This window comes from Cynoglossus semilaevis, chromosome 1 (genome assembly GCF_000523025.1).
Source record: "Cynoglossus semilaevis isolate Cse_v1.0 chromosome 1, Cse_v1.0, whole genome shotgun sequence".
In the NCBI taxonomy this organism is placed as follows: domain Eukaryota; kingdom Metazoa; phylum Chordata; class Actinopteri; order Pleuronectiformes; family Cynoglossidae; genus Cynoglossus; species Cynoglossus semilaevis.
The window spans coordinates 26,646,619-26,665,430 of NC_024307.1; the positions used below are offsets into that span (position 1 = coordinate 26,646,619).

Consider the following 18,812-nt stretch of genomic DNA (forward strand, 5'->3'; position numbering starts at 1 on the left):
AACAAATTAGTCACGCACGACCACGACAACTATTACATAGGGAAAAAAATTAACAATTTATTAGTTGTTGTATCCAGAATAACTTCTACTCCCACACATACCGACTTCCTTATGTATTCCGGAGGTCACGTGACTATATGTTGTTAACTTTAACATGCACACTTTTGTGGCACGAGTACTAAGCTATTTTCCGTGATCGTTTAGTTTCATATTTAACAAGTTTGCGCCGCCACTCTGATCACACTTCTCCCCTCAAAGCCTCCGAGGAGACCCCGAACGTTCATCAATGTGAGAAGACCTTGGCTATAAGCCATATCTTCTTACCAGGTTTACGCTCAGAGAGAAGTATCCCAGCTCGTCATCGTGAATAGCGAGACTATCACTTTAGAAACACATTCCACTAGTAAAGTACTATAGAAATGATCCCTGAAAGTATAGTCTTATTTAGCAAGGGTTACATTGGTCCGTATAATGTAACAACACTGTACTTTACTGTCATGGTTTCAACGCCGATGTGACGTCACTCAACTTATTTTCATGTCATAATGAAGCACAACTAACCACAAACTTTCACTGAATCAGAGGTTCTTTTATATTCAATAACATTGTATTTTAAAACTAGGTTGTATGAAAAAACTGCAAATGTTATGATTTATATAAGCAAACTAGATTAACACCACGTTGTGTAGCGTTTACAACGTGGTGTTAATCTAGTTTGCTCCCAGTGGCCGCACGTTGCAGCAGCTCCGTCCACTTTGATATTTGTATCTCGCTTTGTAAATGCTGTCTGTCTACTCTGCTGTTACGTTTACTATTACATGTCTGTAACCACTGAATGTCCCGGTGTAGGATGAATAAGGTCTTATCGTATTAGCCGTTTAATATAATATACACAAATAATTATAAGATATTTTGCCAGAGACGATCAAGAAGTACCGTAAATAATAACACTAATTATTAAATTATGATAGAAATAACAAAAGGAACTCTTCGTTTTAAGACTTATTCTGTATAAATGTTACTATTTTAACGTGGCACTAATGAGCTCTGTTAAGCAAACACGTGTGCAACGACAGTCTTACGTTATACTACCTGTTAAATTAAAGTATAACTCTCTTATATTGATAAAAGCAGTAAAGTTTGATGTGTTATTAACACTATTCTGCTGTCACTCTGATCATACTCCTCCCCTCGCTGCCCCCGAAGAGACAGTGAACGGTCATCAATAGTACGGAGCACATGACCGAAGTCATAACTTTGTACTCGTTTCGCGCTCAGAGAGAAGTATCGCAGCTCTTCATCGTGATCAGCGAGACTAAACATTTTTGAGACACATTTCTCCAGTTAGGTACTATAGAAATGATCCCTGAAAGTATAGTCTTAACCTCACCTCGGCCACACTGGTTGTATTCATATGACAGCAATACCCTTTACTATCATGGTTGTTGAGCACATAGTCTGGCTCAGGTTAAAAATAGAGTCTGAGTCTTTGAATGTTTCTGCATGTTCTTAAAGACTATTTAAGTCACTCATGTTAAATGTCATCCAACCATTCAGCAAACAATCATTTCAACCCTTATCCAGTTCATTAACTAGTTAGTTACTGTTTAACTAACCAACCAGACACTCGGTCGTTCACTGACTCACTCCATTAGTAAAATGACTAGTGGGTTAGACATTCAACTCAATAACCAATGACAATTGTACAACTATACAATTGTTTTAATTAAATTGTACTTAAAATGGTCAGTTGACTAAACAGCCTACTGCCCATGTAATCAACCGACCATTTAGTTATCGAACATTGAACATTTGAGAGCCTCTTGGTTTTCATTCATCAGCCAGAGACCAACTGCCAAACAACGTGTCAATCGACCAACAACAAAAAAACGGTAGTCAACCAACGAAGTCAGTCGAAGACCAATCAGTCAGTCTATGGACTAGATGTCCAGCTATCCAAGTGGACTTTTATAATAAATGTTACTATTTTTATGTGGCGCTACCGTAGTCTGCCATCAAATCGTCTCATTATACTGTCTGTTAAACAAAAGTGAAAGGCTCCTACATTGTTATATGCATTTAGTATGATATGTTTTTATTAACACTATTCTGCTGTCACTCTGATCATACTCCTCCCCTCGCTGCCCCCGAAGAGACAGTGAACGGTCATCAATAGTACGGAGCACATGACCGAAGTCATAACTTTGTACTCGTTTCGCGCTCAGAGAGAAGTATCGCAGCTCTTCATCGTGATCAGCGAGACTAAACATTTTTGAGACACATTTCTCCAGTTAGGTACTATAGAAATGATCCCTGAAAGTATAGTCTTAACCTCACTTCGGCCACACTGGTTGTATTCATATGACAGCAATACCCTTTACTATCATGGTTGTTGAGCACATAGTCTGCTGTATAATATATATGTTAAGAAAATACAATATACATAAAAATAATACGAAAACATAAATTAATTACATTTTGATTTTAAGTTAAAGTAAAAATAAAATATTCCAACGGCTTTACCCACAATGCTTTGTCGCCAACAAAGCCCCGCCCTTCTCCTGTTTCATTGGCTGTCGGAGAACCGATCAACGCTAATAACCTGAAGTTACAATACCGTTTATAAAACAAGAAAAAAAGAATCCTTGTTCACATACACGTGTTAGTATTATTTGGCTCCTTTGGAAATACTTAGAACTTAAAGCTAACCCATGGCCTTTTTTTCACTGTGTGAAAACGAATCTATACAATACTTCCCAAACGATCTTTTGAGGCACACATGCCTAATTTTATAACATGTCGCAAAATTTGAAGAAGAAAAGAAAGATAAAAACCACCTCTATGTACTAACGATAGGACTATGAAACCAAGAAAATAAATTTATCGTATTTTGACCCGACTTCCTTGTTTACCTTGACGTCATTCCTATGCGCCGCGCACGTTTTTGAAACCGGAATTGATTATTGGCTCAGGGGTGTACATATGCCTTCTTGTTTTGCTGTTGTCTTGGATTTGTAAGAGATTTCCCTGACAATTAAAGTAATTCAAGTTAATGATTCAACTCTGACAACAGCAACAGCGGGATGGACCACATCTCCTCACATCTAGCATGTGATCTGCCGCTGAATGGAGTTTCTGAGGACATGGATCTGCTTCACATTGATGTGGAGGCAGAGGTGGTAGATACAAAACCGGGGAGAGACGAGGCTTTGTGTTCAGTAAGCTGGTTTGGCTAATCTTTAATTTAATGGGGAAATACTAACTATGTAACACGTTAATAATTAGCAACCGAGCGGTCAGGGTTTGTAACATTGAACAAAAATATAATTTCTAAAAGTTTTACTCAAAGTCAAGTTTTGATTGTGTGTATTTGTCATCTTTGTTTCCCGACTGACAGAAGAACGTGTTGAGGAAGCAGAGGCACTGGGAGAAACAGATTGCGGCGAAGAAGAGCAGGAGGAAGGAGGAGAAGCAGAGGAGGAAACAGAACCGTGAGGAGGAGTCTGGTAAAGAACCAGGAGAACTAATGAAAGACTAGATAGGAGGACTGAAAGATGAGTGTTCCTTTTTCATCTCCTCATCGTCTGGTTCTCTGCACTCTTTGTTTTCTGCACAGCGTCCACTGCAGAGATTCCTCACTTTACTAAACGGGTGATGAAGGCCATCACTAGAGAACGTTTAATCGGAGCTCAAGCCACCGGTCTGAAACTCTGTGTGGATCTGAGCATGACTGACAGCATGTCTGACAAGGTAACAGATAACAAGAAGAAGCATTCTGTCAAAAGTACTGGTTCCTTAACTTCTTCTGCAACGCCCCCTTTTGTAGATAGGATTGTTGTCAACACTACTACATTTTATCACCACTGTGAGACCTACGGTAATCCTGTTCTCAGGATCTGTGGTGGTTGCACCGTGCTTTGGGAGCCACTGGTCTGAGATCTTGTTCTCTGTGCTGCGACGAACAGAGAGATAAATTGACTGATGATGTCAAACCAACCACTTGGTGTTTGTTTGCGTTTTTTTGGTTTTGTTGTAAACCAGGAAATCAGCCGATTGGCCGGTCAGTTGAGGAGGCTGTATGGGTCAAACAGGAAGGCATCCCGACCATTTCATTTGTTCCTGACAGACCTGAAGGAGGGCAGTCGTCTCTACAAAGAGTGTTTGCGAATGAACGACGGCTTCCTCAATTACATGGTGAGTGTTGGGCTACGGCACCAGAGTAACATTTGTCCTAGGACAGTAAATCCTTCACAGACAAAGGCTCTCTCTGGTTGTATCATTCATCTTACCTGGCACAGCCAATCAGATGGAGTGGAGGGCAGGTTGTGTCTCTGACACAAAGCTTCATAATAAATAGATAGATCAAAATAACTTGACATCAAGTAAAACATGTATGTGAAGAACAAGATTTATGGAGTGGGTGTCAAGGAATTCCAGAGCTTTATCAATTGTTCCGGCCTGTAATGGTTTTCTGTCCCAAGAATCTTCAGCCTCTAATCAATGTGGTCACCCTTTATCTCCTTTGTCTTTGCCTTTCACAGATGGACGTCACGGACGGAAGTTTTCTGAGCCTGTTTTCTACAGAAACCATCGTCTACCTGACTCCAGATGCAGAGTCAGGTTCTGACAGTTTTCTTCAAATGTTTTGTTAATATTTACAACGACAACAACTGGTATTATTGGGTACATTATTATAAGGTTTCAAGTAAGATGACCAGCAGAGGGAGCCATGTAACCACTCGTCCAAAAACAGACATTGACACTGACAAGTAATATGACCAAAAAAAGTAAAAGAAAACTATAAAAAAAAGTATGAAGAAAAATATACAAATATAAGGTACAGTAATTAAAAGACAACAAATTAAGACACAAGTATTTATTACCATTATTTTAACCTGTTTGATTTGCTGCAAGAGTTTTTATGCAGGGTAAACTTGTTTTTTGTTAATTGAAAATATTAAATTCTTTTGTAATTTCAGCTTTGGAAACAGTGGAGGCAGATAGAGTTTATGTCCTTGGTGGCCTGGTGGATGAAAGTATCCAGAAGGTTGGTGTGGAGTAATATCACACTCTGAGTTGATGATCATGTTGCTACAGCTTTAAAGGGTTTTAAAGTTGCAGCTACTTCTGTTAATTTTGTCACCAACTGTTGTCATTATTTCCAGTAAAACCGTGTATAGTTCATCCATGTAGTTTAAGGCTGTTCCACCAGGGGTCATTGTTACGGTTGTTTACAGAAGCTGAGCTTATCACGAGCCAGAGAACTGAGCGTCTGCACGGCCCGACTTCCCATAGACGAGTACATGGTGAAGAAAAACAACCCCAAAAACTTTTACTCCAAAATACTGGCTATTAATCAAGGTGGGTTGTGATTCGTTTTTTATCTGAACTTTTAAACCTTCTGTTGCTGATGAAGTCTCTCTCTCTCTCTCTCTCTCTCTCTCTCTCTCGTCTACAGTGTTTGACATCTTGTTAAAGTTCTGCAACACCGGCAGCTGGACTGAAGCCCTGCAGATGTGGTTCCCTCAGGGGAAGGGTTATGTTGTTGCACAGGAAGCCTCCTGACAGAAGCCCATATGAACGAACTTTTGACTGTGTTTATTTTTCAGGAGCTGCAGCCAAATGCAGATGTGTCAACATGACAGTACATGCTACTAAAAACAATATCAATAAAATATGCTAACGTAATGCTACCTGAGGACAGTTAAAAATAGGAGTAAAACGTATTTCCAACAAAGGCAAACAAGTAAAAAAAAGCCAAAAGTTAATACTTCAAAGATAAGAGGCAAAAATGTTGTCAATCATTTATGGGGAGACATAAGGATAGTCTAGGATAAGTCACAAATACAACACGTATCAAACACAGAGGGTTACTCTAAGTATGGTTGAAAAAGCAGCTAATAGCTAGATAGACATTTAGCCAAAAGTAAAACACAGCTAACAGCTGATTGGTTTACAAAAGTAAACCAATCAGCATCTAGATCGTAAAACAAAATGCTAAAAAAACAATAATTGACCTGTTAGGAAACGTCTGTAGAAAATATTTGGTAAAAAAAAGCTAAACAGACTGACGTAATGTTATGTACGGTGCTATTAAAGTGAAACAGCGCAACTCAGTGGTGCAGGTGGGTAAGTGCCCTCAGATTGAAGGTTGCCTCCTGGCGGTCCCTCTTCTCTGTTTGTGGAACTGTTTATCCATAAGGAAGTGGACCAGCTTCTTCACCCAGGTGGACTGAGGGTTCAGACAGACCTTCTTCCCGTTCACCAGACCGGCTCTGGTTAAAAATAAAGTCTGTGAGTCTTTGAATGTTTCTGCATGTTCTTAAAGACAAGACTATTTAAATCACTTATGTTGAATGTCATCCATCCATTCAACAAACAATCATTTCAACCCTCATCCAGTTCATTAACTAACAAGTGGTTAGTTACTGTTTAACTAACCAACCAGACACTCGGTCGTTCACTGACTCACTCCATTAGTAAAATGACTAGTGGGTTAGACATTCAACTCAATAACCAATGACAATTGTACAACTATACAATTGTTTTAATTAAATTGTACTTAAAATGGTCAGTTGACTAAACAGCCTACTGCCCATGTAATCAACCGACCATTTAGTTATCGAACATTGAACATTTGAGAGCCTCTTGGTTTTCATTCATCAGCCAGAGACCAACTGCCAAACAACGTGTCAATCGACCAACAACAAAAAAACGGTAGTCAACCAACGAAGTCAGTCGAAGACCAATCAGTCAGTCTGATGAACATCTGTCAGTCAAAAGATCAGTCAGTCAGTCTATGGACTAGTTATTCAGCCAACCAAATGGTTATATGTGTGAGGAGGGGCGACTCACATGACCTCGATGTCTGGACAGTGTGGACCTTCAGGAACCAGCTCGATGCTCCTCAGAGTGTCTGGAGGAATGATTCTGGACTCCACCTGGAGGCAGCGACAGTGTGTGTTAAAGTCCCTGCTGATCGGTACTATTCCTGTTGCCAAGAGAAAGTCAGTCACAACACAAACCATTACTGGGTTGTTTTTAGTGCATGAAACATTACGCTGACGACACCACTCTTTGTCACTCGTGATAATTTGTCATCCTCTGTTCACTACAATTTACAATAAAAAGCCACCAATATCTGGTGAAGAGAGTATTTCTTTCAGGACAGAGGACAGAGTCAAGGTTTAAACACAGCATGTTTTTGAAATGTTAGCATCAGGTTAGTGACAAAAAATAAAAAGCTGAAAGTTAGCTCAGAGTTAGCCTTGAAATTGACAATTGGAAACAAGCTATTGGTCAATCTTAGTCATGCTAAAATTAGCCGTCGTCAAAGTGAAATGTAATGTCTATAAAGATGGTTATTTCTATTATAGTAGTTTAAATGTTTTGTTTCATAACATTTTAATACTTTTTAGTTTTGGCATTATTCCCCTTGCAAAGAAGCTAGCTAAATATTAGCCCTAAATAATCAAGAGTTTGAAAAATTGTCTAAAACTTAACATTTTTTAGCATAGTTCTTACCATTGGTGAAGAATAAGAGATTCAGACAAATGAGGGTGACGAAGGTCTTCATCTTGTTTCAGTGTTGCAGTTTCAGTTCTTCATGATCGAGGAATGATCTCCAACATTAATATATAAGCAGTGATCACATGGTCCATATTCATTATTGTGGGGAACTTGAAACCTGGTGTGTTCACATGTGCAGCAGAAGGTAGTCATGGGATGGTGGGATCAGGAACAGACCACAAAGACGACTTTGACGGGGAGGTTTATCTGTAAGTTTGATCAAAACAGGGTTTCCCACAAAGCTGTCAAAGAGGAAGTGGAACAAGAACGAGTTGTGAAAACACAAAACTACATGTGACGACCTACTGTAGTAGGTACTGTATTATAGGTGTAGGTAACTACAGCAGTTTGGAACAGGCTTATAATACAAGCTAACCTGCTGCTGCTTCTCAGTGGCAAATGTTAGAAAATAAAATAGCTGGTCAATATTTGTTGCCAAGTCACATTTCTTTTTTCCAGATTTTTTGCTGTATATGTTAAAAGAATAAAGTAGTGCATGTTATGATGAGCTGGTGATAAACCAAATCACACAGCCATTCATTTCTCTTATCAGAAAATAACAATTCTAAAACCATAAAATAATTAAATGATATTAAAAACATTAACATTCATCTGTTTACAGTTTACTAGAACATTTATTAGGTGGTGAATTATGATTTAACGTTGAATTAGAGGGTTGACTTAGAATTTGCCTAATTATTAGAAAAAGGCAATTTCCTGAGAGACAAACAGCCGACGCCAAAAATAAATGACTGTGTGAGTTATTGTAAGTGCTTAAGGCATCGTTTGTTCAAAAGTAAAATTATTATTGGATTAGTGAATTGATAGATTAACACCTGTCCTCCACTCAGATGTTTGGTTTCAGAGAGACGTTGGTGTGGTCGAGGAGACAAAAGTGCGGTAGATAGACAAAGACGAGGACGGACAGAAACCAAATGGTGGTCAACAGTCATCCACACAGTGATCACTGGTTTCTACCTCAACAAATACTAACCCAGTCCTTGTGACTGTTAACACGTGTCATTGTTTATAAATAATTACAGTTAGAACCCACATGACACGGAGGAACAATATGAGGGATCATTACTGTAGGCTGCAGGAATGTACTGAAAATCTACTACAGTATTTGTTCCCAGCCATTGATTCAACTACCAAATGAACCCAAATACTGACTTGAGCAGTATATTCACGTAGTGACCGCCCACCTCATGAATGAAAACAAATATTGACCTGTAATGTAATGACTCATAACTGACCAGAGTTAAAAATCTGTTGAAAACTCAAACCAAAACAGAAACTGAACAGAGCTTCTCCATAAATGACACCTTGTGATTTAAACTGTCACACGGTAAAAGCCCCTGGTCATTTGACTTGTCCCTGCTGTGTGAATGCCTGGAAATGTCTCCTGGACACTGCAGTGACAGGTAGGGGCCACCAGGAGTCCTGCTTATCACAGAACTGCTCAGAATTTGAACCTTTCTTGGTTCACCCCTCATTCTGATATGTCCATACTGAGTGCAGAACAGTTCTGACTCTGGTGGGAACCATAGGTTTGTCCTCACTCTATTTAGGTACACATTTTAGGTAAGGGGCAACTTCTGTCCAAAAAAATACTCAAGTTAAAAAGTGGAGTGAAGAAGAACTTTTCCTGGGACAGCAAAGGCAGCACTGTCACTACCTGGAGACTTCTGCTGCTGACTGCAGATAAAAGATGGAACTCAAACTCAATTTCTTTGTGGTTCATCTTAGAAACCATATAGAAATGCAGTCCATAGTGCAATGCCACAATTGCCCAGTAGGGGATGCCTTGAAAAACTTCACCAGTAAGAAACCAACAAAAGAGAAATGCCAACTTTTCTTTAATTAAAACCACTGTAAACAGTATCAGAAAACATTTGTTTCTATTTCATACTGCTGATGGTTGTTTTATATTTCATGTGAATTGTTATTTAATGCTGGTTCTTGAGAAACTACAATGTGATTTAAAAATATGAAACTCAGAAACTGCCTTTGGTGGACTTGACTGTAATAAATGAAAAAAAATATGTAGAGAGAGATTAAACATCTCATTCTAACAAACTTGATATTTAATGACTTTAATGACTGATATGGTTCTTCATGACATGCGTTTAACATTTCAGGAATGCTGTGGAAATCTCTCCGATTACTGCTGGTACTACGTAGTAGAGTAAGAACTGGCATCATGACAGTTTACAGTTCTTCCACTCTGTACGGACATAGATCATTGGAGTGTGTCAAATAAATCACACGGTTGGTTACGTTTTACTGAGTGGAAGAAGGCGCGGCTTCTTGAGAATTAAGCTGAGAGTTTTAATGTGGAACTCACCTACTGGGCCTGTTTGGTACTGTATATTTAACTAAACTATTTGACTAAAGACTCAAATCATTACACAGATCTACAGCTTCTGTCTTTTTTGTTGGGGCTCAAATGAATTTGGAAACTTAAAAACAACTGCTCTGACTGTTTTTATAATTAACCACAAATCCTGTTGCTGATATGGATAATTCTTTATCAGGTCTAAATATGTCAAATGACATCTGTTATAACGCTGATTAAACCACCTGTTGTATTGTTGCATTACCAGGATACAAATATATTTTAGTAAGTATAAGTATGCTGTATATGTACTTAACTACAGTTAGATGAAACTACGTCTACTCCCTCCTCTGTTGCTAAAGTATAACTGTGTAAAATGCTGAAGGAGGTTTTTGACGCCCTCAGGCCTGGATGGTGATGGACGCTTGGCCAGAGACCTGCCTGAGAGCAGGACAGTCCAGGGTCACCATCACCCGAGTGGTCCCGCTCCTTTGTGGGGTGAAAAACTCGGTCCAGGTCAGAGACGAGCCTCCTGTGATCATACTGAAACCAAAATGGACCGGGTCGTTCAGTATTATGTACATCAAGAAGTCTTTCAGTCACATTGAAGTCCGTACTCTGTGCTGAGCCAACCTGTAATATTTGGACTTGGGCAACATAACCCCAGGTCCTTCCATGCGAATGTAGACGCCATCCAAGCTGAAGGAGAAAGGGTTGGTGAACTGGACCGTTGCCATCATCTCTTCATTGACTTTTCCTGGACCAGAGACCTGAAGAACACACATGACACGAACTGTAGAAAAGTGAAAGCCAGGTGATAGGTTCTCTGCCGGAGCTTCAGCGTTTTGAAAACAAATCTGAGCTGTTTGAACACTCTGAGTGTTCAGGTCAAATCAACAAGGAAAACAAAAAGTAGAGAAGGTTGTGAGTGAAGACAGCCAAATGTCGCACTCCAGAGACGCACTGATGGACTGTGTTTTTGAACAGCCCAAAATATCCGAACCAGTACAAATTGACTGCTATGTCCAAGAACCTGGTGAACAATTTGTTTGAAGGAGGAGAGTCAGCAAATGAAATAAGATGTCTCTACTGATGTTAGAACCAAGGGTTCCAGATGACTTAACCTGGTGAGGTTGGCCATGAGAAACCTGCGGGCGAACGCGTAACACAACAATCTGTAGACATTGTTCGCCTCTACACTCACTTTGGAAAAGGTCCAAGGTGAAGAATAAGGACCATAGGTCATAGAGTTAGGGTTGGAGGTCTTGGTGTTACGGTGGCTCAGTACAGTTGATGTGAATTGACACCTATAGATAATTGACCAAGCAGGTGTTATCTCAGACCTCAACCATGATTTTGGGGTTTCGCAAGGTGACGACTTTCATGGCCGTGACGATCTGCCCAGTCTCATTGACCTTCCCTGTGACGATGAAGTTCAGGTTGGCCTGTTCCACCAAATCCCTCATGTAGCTCTTAGACTCGACCTCCACCAACTCCTTCTTAGCTGCAGAAACAAAAACACAGATCTGTTCTCACACTCTCTCTCCAGGTCTGAGCTCATTTCGTAACACACTTTTGACGGCACACTCACACATGTTGGGCTTGATCTCCACCGTGGGTGTGTCGAACAGGAACTCAGAGCTGGTGACTCCAGTGTAGTACACCACACTACCGATGACGTAGGCGTCGACGGTACGCTGCTGGTTGCTGCGGTTTATGAACTCCACCTCGAACTCAAAGTCGTCGCCCAGACTTATCTCCATGGTGGGCAGGACCAGGTCCACGTCAGCCACAGGAGGCTCGGACTTCTCTCGCTCACAGCCGTACTCCTCTGCCTTCTCCAGAACAGTTCGCTCCTCTGTACTTCCTGGGTGGAGGAAATAAAATGTGTTTGTTAAATTTCTATCGTCTACACCCAGCGTGACTCTTCTGTCATCGCTGTTTGATTTGGGCTTTTTTTTAAATTTTATTATTATTTATTATTTGTGTTTGTTTAGAGGTTTTAGTGAATGTTATTACAAGGTGCAGTATTTGTAAACTTCATAAGGAGGAAACAAGCATCCACCCACCTTCAGGGAATTTGTACTGGTCAGTGATGTCACGGCGGGTCATCTTTAATGGCGTTTTGGTCAAAACCATGCGACCCACGTGACTGTGGTTTACTCTCACAGGATCCATGGTCCCGTCTTTCCTCCGGGAATAAAAGACCACGTCACTGTTCACCTGGAGGATAGGTTAGGAACGTTAAGACTCTCTGAACTATGGCTGAAAACGTAGCTTTAAAAGTACTCAGATTACACCAAGGTCCAGTGGTTTAAGTGTGAACCATTGGAGGAACATATCCACACACACACACATATACACACACAATTTATAAACATTTTATTCATTCATTGGTTTTGACGTCACTTCTGATCTGTGCAGCGACTTAAGAAAACAGACAGAAACAATTCTGCGGACTTTCCTAACACACATTTTGTGGTTCAACACATTTGCGTGAACATATTGTTCTAGCATCAACGGCAGACTCACCTCAGCAAACACAAAGGCAGCATCAAAGGGGTAGCAGATCTGCCCATGTTTGATGGCCTGGACTGAGGCTGGACCACATCTGTACATACCTTCAACCAGGAATGTGACAGTGATCAATACAAGTCTCATAAGACCATTGACTAGAGCAGGTCAGCAGGTCATTCATTCTACCGTCACTGGTCTCCTGGGGTGTGGCGTCCACCACTTGCCAGCCCCCAAAGCCTGCTGGGAGGTCTGGTCTGGACATGTAGCACTCGTTCCAGCAGTGATAGTTCCTGAAAACAAGGAGGTTAGAAGAAGAATGAGAGTGAGGTCCAACTCTGACCAACAAAGACTGACGTGTCGTTGATTTGGGTGAAAGATCTGATTTTCACAGTTGAGTCCAGTCACAGTTGAGTTTTTGACATTTTTGGATTTTGGCTTTAAAAAACACTGCCCATAGGATGGAGTGTTTTCTCCCAAAGAGATGCTGACCACACACGTCATTTTATTTTACTCTGGGTGGGCCAAAAAAGTGCCTTATGAGGAGAATTTGGGCCAAATCCTGGACCCTTGTCGAACAGGCACAGGAACTAATATCTGGGTATGTACCAGATGGAGTCCCTGGTGCGATTGCGGTCAATCTTGCCATTCTCATCCAGGATGATGTCAGTCTTCAGGTTTCCATCGTTATCATGAGCGGAGAAGTAATTAGTGACAACACGGGCCGGGATACCCAGACAGCGCAAGGAGAATTTGGGCCAAATCCTGGACCCTTGTCGAACAGGCACAGGAACTAATATCTGGGTATGTACCAGATGGAGTCCCTGGTGCGATTGCGGTCAATCTTGCCATTCTCATCCAGGATGATGTCAGTCTTCAGGTTTCCATCGTTATCATGAGCGGAGAAGTAATTAGTGACAACACGGGCCGGGATACCCAGACAGCGCAAGACTGTGACGAGGTAAAAAAAAAAAATTGGTAAACATTTGGTGAATCAGACTTTTTTTTTAATCTCTGTTTCAGATGGACTTCAAGTGTCAGCAGTCTCACAGGTGTTGAAGACTGCAGCGTAGACCCAGCACTGAGCATAGCAGACCGGCATCTTGCTGCTGGCGTAGCCCAGCAGGATGTCGGTGCTGCCTGTCCAGGATGTGGGCGCCACTCCGAAGGTGTAGTCGCCACTCCAGTTACCAACCAACACACCGTCGTCGTCACGAGAGTTGAGCTGAGGATGACAGAACGCAACAGATTACTGAGAGTTATTTAATTATATATTAACCTTCCTTAGAACCATGCCCTCACCGGTCACTTCATGACCAGTACATGATTGGTTTCATATGGTTGGGTCAATGCCCTGATTGGCTGACTACCCATAATTCAACAGAATCATATAGAGACTTGGACTACACTGACTGAAGAGCACCGCACACTTTGTTGTGTTGCATGAACATTTCCGTACCATAGCAGAGGCCTTCCTGGTCACCTTGATGGGATCTCCTCTGTTAACGATGGGCATGTTAGCTCTGTCCATGATATACAGACAGGCATCCAGGACTCCATAGTTGAACTAGAAACAAACATCATGTCTGATAAGAAAACACCTCAGCCGTATACCTTTCAACAGTACCAGTAAAATGTGTTAGTTCCTACCTGTCCGTAGTTCCAGTTTCTCTCTGACACGTCATCATAAGAACCGTGGTAGATGATTCCCATCTCCGTCATCACACACTCCTCTCTCTCCGTCTCATCGTTCAGAAACACAGCGTCATCTGTCAGAAGTAGAAACAATGCACTTCTGTTTGTTGACACCAGGAGGTGCTAGAACCTCATCAAAGAGCCCGAACTGACCTGGTGACCAGGGGTTAAAGAGGATGTACAGGTCACGGCTCTTGTCACGTCTGGTCCTGCGAATGCCAAAAGGTGTAGCCACGGCCACAAACATGTGGTACTTTCCCACAACACAGTTGGCTGACGGAGTGATGCCCATGGTGACCGAGTTACCTGATTGGTCGATGATGCGGCCTTCCCAGGAACTCTGACGTTCCTTGGTGGGGAAGACGGGGATGTAGGTGCCTTTACTGTACGAGGGGCTGGAGCCTGAGTGGACAGGGTTTAGTGGACAGCAATTATTCAATATATAAGTACATATACTGCAGTACTAGCTCAAAGATACAACATGTGCTAAAGATGGTAAACAGTTATAAAATGAAACATAAAAACGTTACAGGGTCAGAAATACATGAGTAAAAATAAAACATAGGAGTTACTAGATCAATGGTTGGTAAATAAGTTAATACTAAAGTTAGAGTAATGATGATGACTGTTGACAACATTTGGTTAAGTTGGGTTAAAACGTCAATAATAAATGTAATCTAACAATGAGTTATTGTTAAGACATCATCAACATGTTTACTGCAAAGACTGGTAAGTTTTAATACATGTTGCTACAAACATACACTTTTTTAAAAATAAATATTCTACTTTGTTCTCACCGATGACAAATTCCACAGCAATCTTGTCTCGGTCAGAGTCGTAGGGTCGGTTGAAGGTAATATTGACCTGGAACTCTTGTCCTCGGCGGACGATGAGAAAGTCAGAGTGATAGTATGAGGTGTGATGCTGCATCTTGTTGATCTCCTCAGGCTTCTTCATCATGTCCACGTCTAAGATGTCCAGATACTCTGGGCACACAGAGGAGAGGGGGACAGTGAGGCCTGGTGGTGGCGCTGTGGATCTGAATGTAGAAGTTCAAAGACTGGACGGAAAAGATTGGAGATCAGCGTTGTGGACTGTGTTTTTATTTCAGCTGTCTCATGCCATGTCCTAAATGACGTATTTCCACAGAACTAGAGATATTTGTGGGAATCTTTTGTCATTAATCAACCACAAAAATGGACACTGAGCACGTCCTGTCGTCCTTATCTCCCTACGTCCACCTCTGTGAGCTCCAGGACGTCAGCAGAATTGACTGGCTTTGGACTGATGTGTCAGTCACTGTCAGGAAACTGCTCCACTGAAGGACTTTATCTGCTGCAACAGGACTCACTGCTGTCGACCAGAAGTCACTGGAGTAGAAACAAGTACAACTAACCAGCTCAATGAGTCACCACCAGGGGCACAATTCTGCTGGTTGAAAAAAGTCCTCTGGTGTAGGATGTTCATAAAAATACATTAAATACACTTGACATTCAATTGATTGGTAAACTTTCTCTACATCAACATGATCATTACTTAGTACTACTTACGATCACTAGTGTACCACAGTAAATCTGGGTCTTTTAAATCCAATAATTTATCAATTCAGTTATGGCAGTTTACATGTTCATTTTGACAGCCCTAATTTTATCCCTTCTTCTTGTCTGTGGTCTGTCAGCATTACCTGATCACATCCACATCCTGTCCTCTAAACACTTCTGTCTCATGGACAAAGACAACCAGTCTCACCCGTCAGAGGAGGAAGTCCTCGTGGGCCTGGTATACCAAAGACCTCAAACTCAGGGACCTCGGTGAAGTCCGAGTTGGAGCTGGCCATGGGAGCGGCCGCACGCCCGAGGGTCGTCACCTTGGGCGGAGGTCCGCTGGGTGCAGGTGGGGCATCAGAGGGGCTGGGGGTGGAGCCTTGTTCAGCCATGATGGTGTTAATACAGAGTCAGTGAAGAACTACAAAAGAATAAAGACTATGTTTTTATTTACTGACAGTGTTTCACAGCCTGCTGCCTGGTATGTGATGTCACGCCCTGAAAACACTCCAACATTAGTCGCGGTCTTTGTTAATCTGTTCCCCAAGGCTGAATTCCCATCATGCTTTGTCTGTTTCTCATCTAGAGTTTTCTCTCATCTGCTGTACATATGTCAAAAAAGTTCAAGTGTGTGTGTGGGTGTGTGTGTCTGTGTGTGTGATTGTGTAGCACATCAAGCCAATAAAACAACAAAGCTCAGATAAAAAAAGTATTTACAGTCAATGAGCGTATATGTGCAGAGAAAGAGTTTTTTGAACTTTTATGTCGCTGCTGTTTTCACTCTGACTCTGTGGTTTGGACCAGGGGGAGTTCTCGGTCCCCGCCCCTCATCCTGTTAACCGCCATTGTTCATTATTCATCTCAGAAATACTGTCTTTGGTTTACACAGTCATAGGCAGAGTGTGAACTAAGAACATGTGAGAGAACAGCAGTAGAATCATCTCCAGTTGAAGCTCCTCAGTCGTCTCTAGGACAACGGAGTCAACAGTCACATGACTGGAGGCTGGAGCCCGATCCAAAGTCAAGACACTAGAAGTCAGAAATAATAACGTCTTCTTCTTAACAGTGTCATTTTACAGACTGCTGTCAAATGACTTCTTTATACTAGGCTGGGAAAATGCATCACATGTGATAGATGTTTGTGTGAAGACCTGGAACTCTTACATCTGAGCCATACAGTTCTGCAATTATGAATTCTGGATGACTACCGTCTGTGCTGCCACCTCTGGTTTGTCTGAGAACAGAGCGCCCAATGTTTTAAACCAGGACTCATGCAGCCAGACAGGGTCTGAGGGTCTCCAACATCTGGTTCACGCCCATCTTATGCAACAGGTGTCTGAGCCCACGCTGACATAAAGTCACCACTGCAGGTTTGGGATAGAACCCATGTGGACTGTGGGGGAGCTGAGGTCATTTTTTAGTTCTGTTCCATGTTCTGCTGGATTTGCTGAGTCACACTCAGGAACACTAAGAGACTTTGTTGTGTATTTGAAGTGTTTACAACCTGGGGTGTGTTTGAAGGTTATATTCTGACACTTTACTCAATGACCTCAGAGGGAGGTGTTTGAGGACCTGGACAAAATCACTGGAAACACGTCCTTCATGAAACATACATTTTGCATGTTGAACACACCGACGTAAAGAAGAAGTCCACAAGAAACCTGGCCGAAACAAAACTTACTTTGTCTAAAACAAATGCAAAGTTAATCATTTTTATACAAAGTCAAAGCATTCAAATCTTAGTTTAACATTTGTGTGAAAAGGTCAGATGGGCATTTAAACAAACTCATTGTTATTCACTCCACTCTGTATTATTGTATATTAATGAAAGAACACGTGCAGCTGTGCTGACCAGAGTTTGAGCTCCTTTCTCTCTGAATCAGATCAAAACTGATCAGCACTTCAAAATACTTCAAATGATTCACACACGCACGTCTGTAAATAATCATCTGCAAATTCAAAGTATCCACAGTTACACAACTGTTGAAAAAAGTGAGTGCAGCAGAAGTGGAGCCGTTACTTACAAGTCGTCTCCGTCAGCCCAGACCAGTCGGAGCAGGAGTTGGTGAGAAGCTGAAGTTGGATGCAGTCAGTCTGCTGCTGCTGCTGCTTATATACCCCACAGGGGCCGACTTTGTGTGTGTGTGTGTGTGTGTGTGTGTTTTGTGGGTGTTGTGGGTGGAACTGGCCAGTCCAAATTGGGAGCAGGCTGTGGAATCTCCCATATCTGCACCAACCACAGCAGGAGGAGGCTCAGACGGATGAAAAGGGCGAGGTGTCTCCAACCTGCTGCTGTCGAATGTAACACAGTTCAACAATGAGACCAAACGATTGTGATGACCAGGGAGGGACAAACACAGGGACAGTTTGTGGAAATACAGCTGCTGAATGGACTGGACCCTGGCTCTGTTCTGGACCCCAGTCCTGTCCCACCACCACATCCAGTCCAAAAGAATTGTATTAAAAGAAGATACATGACAACAGTTGTCTCCTCTTAATGCAACTTTGGCAAGACGACTTGCTAATGTTTGAATTTAACTTCAAACCAGGGAAGGTTGGACCAAGGTTCAGTCTCTGGTGATGAGTCTCTGACTTTGAGTCTCTTAGGAACATCTCTTTCAGGTCAGAGACGTTCCTAATGAACTGACCAGGACCTGAAGTTCAACAGGTGTTGCTACAGTATGGAGTAAAAAACGGTTTGTTGTGTGTTGTTCCGGATGAATGTGCTTTAATTTTAGAAGATCTGATTCATAATTAGCCGTGTGTCAACCACACAGACTAAAAGAGAGTGAAAGACAAACAGTGGTTCCAGGCCCAGCTTTGGTCAGCTGCTGGGAAAGTCCGAGCCACACCAGTTAAGATCAACACATAGATTGGTAACAGAAACCCCACAGTCCTGATAGGCAGTAAACATTTAGGTCATTAAAAAAACAATACGCAAATACATCAGTCGGTGCTGTGGCTGTGAAGAGGTTCAAAGGTCCAAATGGAACATCAACATTTAAAGATCAGTCATTTCTCTGCTGGAAATGGGAACTGAGGAGGAAAAAGAACGACAGAGAGTTGATAGAGTTTATAGAATACTGGAATTAAAGTGTGAACAAAGACCGGGGTCACTGAAGCCCAGCCGACCCGCCTGTTATTACCTCTTA

The 18,812-nt window shown here is 41.7% G+C and overlaps 3 protein-coding genes and 3 non-coding genes across 7 annotated transcripts; 1 reads left to right on the top strand and 5 right to left on the bottom strand.

Annotated features, from left to right (window-relative positions):
* Positions 1-228: 228 nt before the first annotated feature.
* Positions 229-442, bottom strand: LOC112488238 (small nucleolar RNA U3). The gene has a single exon (XR_003052090.1). It is a non-coding gene; the product is annotated as a small nucleolar RNA U3 (small nucleolar RNA).
* A 725-nt stretch (positions 443-1,167) lies between these two features.
* LOC112488218 (small nucleolar RNA U3) lies at positions 1,168-1,382 on the bottom strand. Its single transcript, XR_003052061.1, has one exon. It is a non-coding gene; the product is annotated as a small nucleolar RNA U3 (small nucleolar RNA).
* A 732-nt stretch (positions 1,383-2,114) lies between these two features.
* On the bottom strand, positions 2,115-2,329 carry LOC112488234 (small nucleolar RNA U3). Its single transcript, XR_003052082.1, has one exon. It is a non-coding gene; the product is annotated as a small nucleolar RNA U3 (small nucleolar RNA).
* Positions 2,330-2,583: 254 nt separating this feature from the next.
* On the top strand, positions 2,584-5,756 carry trmt10b (tRNA methyltransferase 10B). The gene is made up of 8 exons (XM_008323622.3): positions 2,584-3,218; positions 3,398-3,506; positions 3,617-3,750; positions 4,042-4,194; positions 4,542-4,620; positions 4,980-5,047; positions 5,238-5,361; positions 5,459-5,756. Exons 1-8 carry the CDS (start codon positions 3,084-3,086, stop codon positions 5,563-5,565), a joined length of 909 nt encoding a protein of 302 aa, XP_008321844.1. The 5' UTR covers positions 2,584-3,083; the 3' UTR covers positions 5,566-5,756.
* cxcl19 (chemokine (C-X-C motif) ligand 19) lies at positions 5,584-7,960 on the bottom strand. The gene is made up of 3 exons (XM_008323613.2): positions 7,525-7,960; positions 6,856-6,991; positions 5,584-6,275 (listed from the first exon to the last, which is right to left on the bottom strand). Exons 1-3 carry the CDS (start codon positions 7,574-7,576, stop codon positions 6,140-6,142), a joined length of 324 nt encoding a protein of 107 aa, XP_008321835.1. The 5' UTR covers positions 7,577-7,960; the 3' UTR covers positions 5,584-6,139.
* A 1,445-nt stretch (positions 7,961-9,405) lies between these two features.
* Positions 9,406-17,829, bottom strand: f13a1b (coagulation factor XIII, A1 polypeptide b). 2 transcript variants are annotated; one of them, XM_008323580.3, is made up of 15 exons: positions 17,685-17,829; positions 15,866-16,081; positions 14,914-15,102; positions 14,270-14,518; positions 14,072-14,190; positions 13,881-13,988; positions 13,472-13,646; positions 13,234-13,372; positions 12,611-12,714; positions 12,440-12,528; positions 11,977-12,130; positions 11,499-11,774; positions 11,251-11,411; positions 10,541-10,677; positions 9,406-10,450 (listed from the first exon to the last, which is right to left on the bottom strand). In XM_008323580.3, the coding sequence occupies exons 2-15, from the start codon at positions 16,050-16,052 to the stop codon at positions 10,309-10,311; spliced, it is 2,229 nt and encodes a 742-aa protein (XP_008321802.2). In that variant the 5' UTR covers positions 16,053-16,081; positions 17,685-17,829; the 3' UTR covers positions 9,406-10,308. The 2 variants fall into 2 exon arrangements, 1 of the variants encoding a protein (XP_008321802.2); XR_003050378.1 differs by lacking the exon at positions 9,406-10,450 and having other exon boundaries at positions 11,112-11,411.
* Positions 17,830-18,812: the final 983 nt, after the last annotated feature.

What these genes read in the sequence shown, in the direction of transcription:
- trmt10b (XM_008323622.3), top strand. Translation starts at nt 3,084, where the DNA reads ATGGACCACATCTCCTCACATCTAGCATGTGATCTGCCGCTGAATGGA. An exon ending in TGGATGAAAGTATCCAGAAG is followed by an intron (nt 5,048 to 5,237) that starts GTTGGTGTGGAG and finishes GGTTGTTTACAG; the next exon opens with AAGCTGAGCTTATCACGAGC. An exon ending in AATACTGGCTATTAATCAAG is followed by an intron (nt 5,362 to 5,458) that starts GTGGGTTGTGAT and finishes TCTCGTCTACAG; the next exon opens with TGTTTGACATCTTGTTAAAG.
- f13a1b (XM_008323580.3), bottom strand. Translation starts at nt 16,052, where the DNA reads ATGGCTGAACAAGGCTCCACCCCCAGCCCCTCTGATGCCCCACCTGCA. An exon ending in CCAGTACAAATTCCCTGAAG is followed by an intron (nt 11,775 to 11,976) that starts GTGGGTGGATGC and finishes TCCTCCACCCAG; the next exon opens with GAAGTACAGAGGAGCGAACT. An exon ending in ACCCCAAAATCATGGTTGAG is followed by an intron (nt 10,678 to 11,250) that starts GTCTGAGATAAC and finishes TGTGTTCTTCAG; the next exon opens with GTCTCTGGTCCAGGAAAAGT.
- cxcl19 (XM_008323613.2), bottom strand. Translation starts at nt 7,576, where the DNA reads ATGAAGACCTTCGTCACCCTCATTTGTCTGAATCTCTTATTCTTCACC. An exon ending in TCTCTTATTCTTCACCAATG is followed by an intron (nt 6,992 to 7,524) that starts GTAAGAACTATG and finishes TCTTGGCAACAG; the next exon opens with GAATAGTACCGATCAGCAGG. An exon ending in TGTCCAGACATCGAGGTCAT is followed by an intron (nt 6,276 to 6,855) that starts GTGAGTCGCCCC and finishes ATTTTTAACCAG; the next exon opens with AGCCGGTCTGGTGAACGGGA.